This window comes from Histomonas meleagridis, assembly GCF_020186115.1.
Source record: "Histomonas meleagridis strain 2922-C6/04-10x chromosome Unknown contig_52, whole genome shotgun sequence".
NCBI lineage: Eukaryota > Parabasalia > Tritrichomonadida > Dientamoebidae > Histomonas > Histomonas meleagridis.
In genome coordinates this window covers 104,776-110,967 of record NW_027150895.1, presented here as the reverse complement: position 1 = coordinate 110,967, position 6,192 = coordinate 104,776, and the positions used below count along the sequence as shown (strand labels likewise).

Below are 6,192 nucleotides of genomic sequence, written 5' to 3'. Positions count from 1 at the left end.
AAATCTAGAATTCTAACTGGCCATATTAAAGTATGGTGTGATATATATGTTTAGCCGAAAAGTGAAAGGTGGTGCAATCAAAGTAAACGCAGGAAAGTTTTCCTTCATCGTGACATCATATCACAGTATAGAGAATTGTTTCAAGATCCGGAAGACTTAGCTGCAATAGAGGACAGATTCAAAAAAAATAAAAATTGATAGTCCATTAGACATTGGGATGTTATAAAGGTTGGTTGACAATATCTTTAGTTCATAATAATTAACTTTAAATTGGCGTTTTATAATTTTTTTTTTTATATTGTAAAGTATTATATTACGACAGTTTCTATTCAATTGGTCCTATACCTGTTTTTTGCCATAGTAATAATAATCATTTGTAGGTATCACTAATGTCCTCCGCAAGATAGGTTTCTCAAAACCTTTTCTAATAGCTTCTAACAATTTGTGTCCTAATGCGTGTGAACTCTGACCTGTCCTTTTAAACTATTTTGGCATTGTTTATATATTTTATTGATGTAGTAACTCCGTTTTCGATGTTAACGGAAGTTTAAATGAGCCAATCGGTATCAAATTGCATTGCTTTTCTTCCAGCGTTCATTTTTAAATATTTGTAAGATCGTTTATTATTAGTGTGAATATATTATTAATTTAGAAAAATTTTGATCTAAATTTTGTTTTATTTTTATATTTCATGCCGATACCAATTTCCTGGATTAGGTACCTAATGCTTGCTGGCATGTTGATGTGCATTATTGGAAGAAAGTTAAGGGAATGTACATTTATGCTGCAATAGATGACTATTCGAGATATTGTGTTGGGATTGAGGCTGTTTCATCAAAAGATGCAAAAACTATTTCAAATTGTTTAAAAAAGTTCATTGAACTAAACGGTCGCCCCACTATCGTCTGGTGTGACAATGGAGGTGAAAATGTAGGCGATAAAGCTGAGGAATTATTAAGGGAAAAAGAAATAGGACTCATAAAAATATTTCCTTTAAATTCACAGCAAAATGGTAAATGGGAGCCACACAGAACAACCGGCACTGTAGATACTCATGTCTCTATAACTGATAAGCAAATCTTCCCGATATCTCCCTTCTCAAATTGAAGTAAAGAAGCATATCTTCTTCACAGAGTTGGATGTTCAAGTTTATCAAGCTTTTAGAAGTTACAAAAACTAATGATGATTATCCAGAAGCCGGATCTCAATTTAATATGGTTTCGCTTCATAAATTTATCAGCAAATAATGACGGGACAGTATAATGCGCTCCAGGAATAATTAATACTTTTTCCCGTTATTCATTTCTTTCGTTTCCCCTTTAACGGTCAACAAAATGTCACTTTTTCATTATTTTCATTTTATTTCATTCTTCTTGTTTTATGAGCTCATCGACTTCTTCATCTACGTCCCAATCGATTACGTCATTTTCTGTGTATAAGCTATAGTCGTACAAGATGTCCAAGATGCCTGCGACAGACCACGCCTGATTCTTACAGCTTCCTTCGCACGGTTCTCCGTCTTTTTGTGTCAATTCTGGCAATCCGTTTGCCCAAGAAGTCAAAAGTTCCTTTTTAATGTTTGCCAACATCTTTTTCATTTTTTCTGTAATTCCTCTTCTAAATCTCATTGACGCTCTAAAGAAGTATCCTACAGGCCAACACCACTCAGGTCCATTATGGTAATTAAATCCACGACTTGTCAAGAAGTCTTCACTATCGTCATCATTATGATAATAAGGTCGATATCTATAATCGGATGGATCGAGTGTTTTCATTCCGATTTTACCCATTAATCGTTCTTCGACGTTATTTAAACAACGGACAGCATGAACAGGATCAAATAATTCTGGTGCAACTGTCATAGCTATACATACATTAGGTCGGAATTGATAATCACTGAACTCCGCTGATGAACCAACGCTATCTTTATAAATACCTCTGACTCCAACATGACGCTCTTCGATAAAGAATTTAGAATCATATTCTGGTTTGTTGGGAACATAAAACCATGACTCAAAGTTGGAGCATAATAAACTTGACCAACGTGACCATGTAATAGTCTCATTTCCAACAACGACGCCATTATATTTATATGTTCCTTCTTGATAACATTGATCTAACCAACGTAATGTCGATTCTAATAAGCCAATGATTTCAATCGCTGCTCCATCTCTTGGTGTTGCTGGGATTCCAGAGTTTTTAGCTTTAACACTTGAACCCATTTTATCCATCCATGTACCACAATTATGTTGATTACCTCCAAGTATAAAACCATTAGTCCAATCGGTAATAATGTCAATATTAAATCCTTCTGATACCATTACTGAATCGATTTCTTTTCCTGCATTCCATTCACGGAAGTGAATACCATTTGCATGTTTGGTCATAATTTCTTGTACTATATCTCCCATAGTAAATATTGGTCGATAATTCTTCTTATCCCATTTACGATAATATTCGGTTTGATCATCACAAGGGAATATCCTTGGAACTTTCAAGTTAAAGACATCTCCGCCTTGGCCACTCATAATTGCATAATCTTGAAGAGATTGAAGGAACCACCACGTAGCATCACGAGCGTTATATCGAGGGTTAAGACCTCCGTCGTGAAGGTTTGGAATTAATCCATGTCTAAGACAAGCACCAAAAGCAACAAGTTGATCTCTAGCTTCATTAAATCGACCATTTACAAGGAATAAACCTCTTAATGCAATAAAGGTATCACGTCCCCAACTTCTCATAAATCCTACTGAAAAGTGTGGGAAACCAGCAGCAGTACAAGAATCAATTCTTGATACATAACCTCTAAATATAGAAGTTAAATGTGGATGAATTAATTGAGCGTTTTTCATAGGAGAATAAAAACTAATTGCAGTAGTAGCTAAAGAATGAATAAATTTATCTCCATCTTGAATGAATTTAGAAGATTTAGCTATGATTGATTCTCGAGCAGCATTATTTAAAGCTCTAACAATTCGACAAAGATATTTTGGTATTAAAAATCGAGGTAATTTCTCTAAGCTTTGACATTGCTTCCTAAAGTAACCTTCAAGTTGTATTAAACGAGGATTTTGGAATAATCGATTACACATATAATCAATTAACCAATTACCATCTCTAATATTAACAAAGACTGAACTACCCATACCTGCATCAGATTTAGCTGCGAATTTCATTGCTGTTTCAATACCAATAGTACCAGCATAAAAAGAAGGACCAAATCCAGGGAAATCATAAGATCCTTGACCTAAAGTAGCTTTTTCTTCATCAGAACATCTGAATAATAATACTGTTAAATCAGTAAGTCCAATTGAGAATACTTTTGATTTAAAGTCTTCAACTAAAGTTGAAACTTCAAGTTTGCTAATGAAGTCACTTAATTCTTTAGGTAATTTTGTACTAAAGACTATAACACTTCCTGGGATAAAATTATCAAGTTGTAATTCATTTTGTAATAATTTACAAGTCGATAATTTGTTTTGATCTTGATTTAAAAATATATTACAATGACTTGGCTTAATTGGATCTTTTCCATTATCATTAAATCGTTCGATTGAATTAATTCTTCCTTCAAATATTAACTTATCAATTGGTGCTGGAAATGCAACTTTATTAGTTGTAGTTTCTCCATCATATACACGTATTAACATCCATATACCTTCACCTGTTTTAGAGTTACATCTAAAGATTGATACTAAATTACCATAATAATTTGCTAATAATTCATTCATTTGTTTTAACGCCATATCAATATGTAAATGATTAATAAGTTTGCGTAATGGTTGAAATGCTGGTTCATTCTCTGATAATGGATAAAGACGCTTTTCATCAACAACTGATGGTACAAATGGTAAAACATCATCATAACCTCTGTTAGTAGCTATAGGTGAACATGACATAGAGATCATTGAAGATACTGTTAATGGATCGAAATAAGGTGTACTATTATCATGTGTTATATCAAATATTACTCCTGGAATTTGTTTTGTTGGTGTTACTACTGATGAACTATCAATTTGATCAACTGCTGCAACTTGTAATCCTCCTGAAGCCCATAATAAATGTGTCATTCCTGGTGGTGAAATACGTTTTCCTCCTTCACGTAATATGGAATTAATACCAATATGATTAATATATTTAATGTCAAGTTCTTCACTTGATGTAAATAATTCTGCCATTACATATAAATTAGGATTAACTTTTCGTGCTTCATTAATAAAATATTCAGATACTGGTAATGGTGTTGAATGTGCATTATCTAATCGTAACGCATGAACAACTTCAGCAACAGATTGAATATATTTGGTCATATGTTCCCATAACCATGGATTGTCTTCTTTCTTGTTACCATAACGTAACTTTACATTATCGCCCCATATAACAATTTGTCGCCTTAAATAACATTCTTTACCTTCAGCAATGAAATCATCAGTTGGATCTGATGAAAAGATCCATCCATTATTAGCTAATGGAACAATTCCATTTTTGGTTTCAATCTCAGAAAAGTAACGCCAACAAATTGGTACTTCTAATGTAATAGGTCCATACTTTGGTCCATTCGGATCAAATCGTGCATATTGAAAGCCATTAACAACATTTTCTACAACTTCATTAACTATGGATTCATAATGTTGATAATATGGAATATTAAGATTATCTATAGCCATCTTAAATTCATCTATACGAATTTCTTTGGAACCAGGTGGTGCATATAAAGCTCGTGCATAATTATTATCAACATGGACACAACCCATTTGATATGAATCATCATGAACGATACCACGTGTTCGAAGAATATTTTGACGTTGGGGTGCCCCATAATTTACAGCTCGCATGCGAATCATCTCAAATTGTTTTGGAAGTTTTTCTTGGCTTTCAACAAGACGTTTAACAGCATCGTCAACATCAATTGTAAAGAACTTTCGAAGATCACTATCATGAAGACCTTTTTTCAAATACTCCTTAAGCTTCTCAACATGCTCAACTTTTATGTCTGAAGGAATGTCTGGGACTTCGCCACGTGCGATTTTATCGGAAAGATCTGATAATGTCTTATCAACATAATAAGCAGGGCGTAAATATGGTGAATTGTCAATACTATATCCTGCTTCTGGATGTTCCTTCAGCCATTCAGATGTGGGATTTGTATGATTTAAAAGAATATCAGCCATAAAAACAATATTCAATTCTTTCTCTATTTTCTTTAAAACAGTTTTGAACATTGGCCATCGTTCCTTTTCGGGAAAGTCAGGCGGGAAGAGTTCTCTTGAAATCTGAAGTTGATCTTTGAGTGAATAATGTGAAGATCCTCCAAGTTCTTGGAATGGTGGTAAATGAATCATGTTGTATCCAAGCTCCGAAATAGGCTTTAAATTTTTAAGCCAATCTTGAACTTTACCTATACATCTTCCATAGTTTGTCTGAATAACAAGAGAACCAATAGGAACTTCTTTGTCATTGATTTTTATAATTGGGTCAACAAGGTAGTGAACCATTTTTCCTTCAACGTCTTTTGACGAAATACGGAAATGCCATGCACCAGGTAACTTAATTGGAATCGTGAAAATTAGTTCCTCCATGATAGAGTAAGCTCTTGTAGGCTTTATTATCTCTGGTTCTGGGTCATAAGATTGCCATGATTTTAAAACTGTCTCAGAAGAATGTAATTGAGTACCAACTGGAAGCCGAACCTCAAGCGAGTGTCCTGGACCTGGTATTCTGATTGTACCTAAATCAACTGAGCCACCATCGTTTAACTTGAGTTTAATGGTTTTCATGAATGTTTTGTCTGGAGTGGCCACTTTTAAACATTCAATAGGACTTTTTCAATGGATTTCAATCGAAAAATGAAATTTCAATACGATGAATGTAAACTGTTTAAATGACTGGCCTACCCCTTGATTCAAAAACTACTTGTATCAGTTTCGGAGAGAAAAGGGTTGATCAAGGTTTTGAACTCAAGTTAAAAACGGTAAGAGTGTTGATGCATAAAAACAAAACTTACTCAAAAAAAATATGGAAAATGATCCACCTGTAAAAGTTTCTCATGGTAAACGTTTTAGGGGAAAGTGACAAATTTATATTTTGCACTTTTTGCAAAACAAACAAATATTCTAAGACTTTTCAAATTTTTCTGACAGCGGTTTGGAAGACGGAAATTCATATCACATGTCCTTCATTGTAATGTGATAT

General features: G+C 33.7%; 1 protein-coding gene across 1 annotated transcript; it reads right to left on the bottom strand.

Moving 5' to 3' along the window:
* Window positions 1-1,364: 1,364 nt before the first annotated feature.
* GO595_007392 (Glycogen debranching enzyme) lies at window positions 1,365-5,777 on the bottom strand (the record flags this gene model as incomplete). Its single annotated transcript, XM_067920852.1, has 1 exon — window positions 1,365-5,777. The coding sequence occupies one exon, from the start codon at window positions 5,775-5,777 to the stop codon at window positions 1,365-1,367; it is 4,413 nt and encodes a 1,470-aa protein (XP_067772452.1).
* Between the last annotated feature and the right edge of the window lie 415 nt (window positions 5,778-6,192).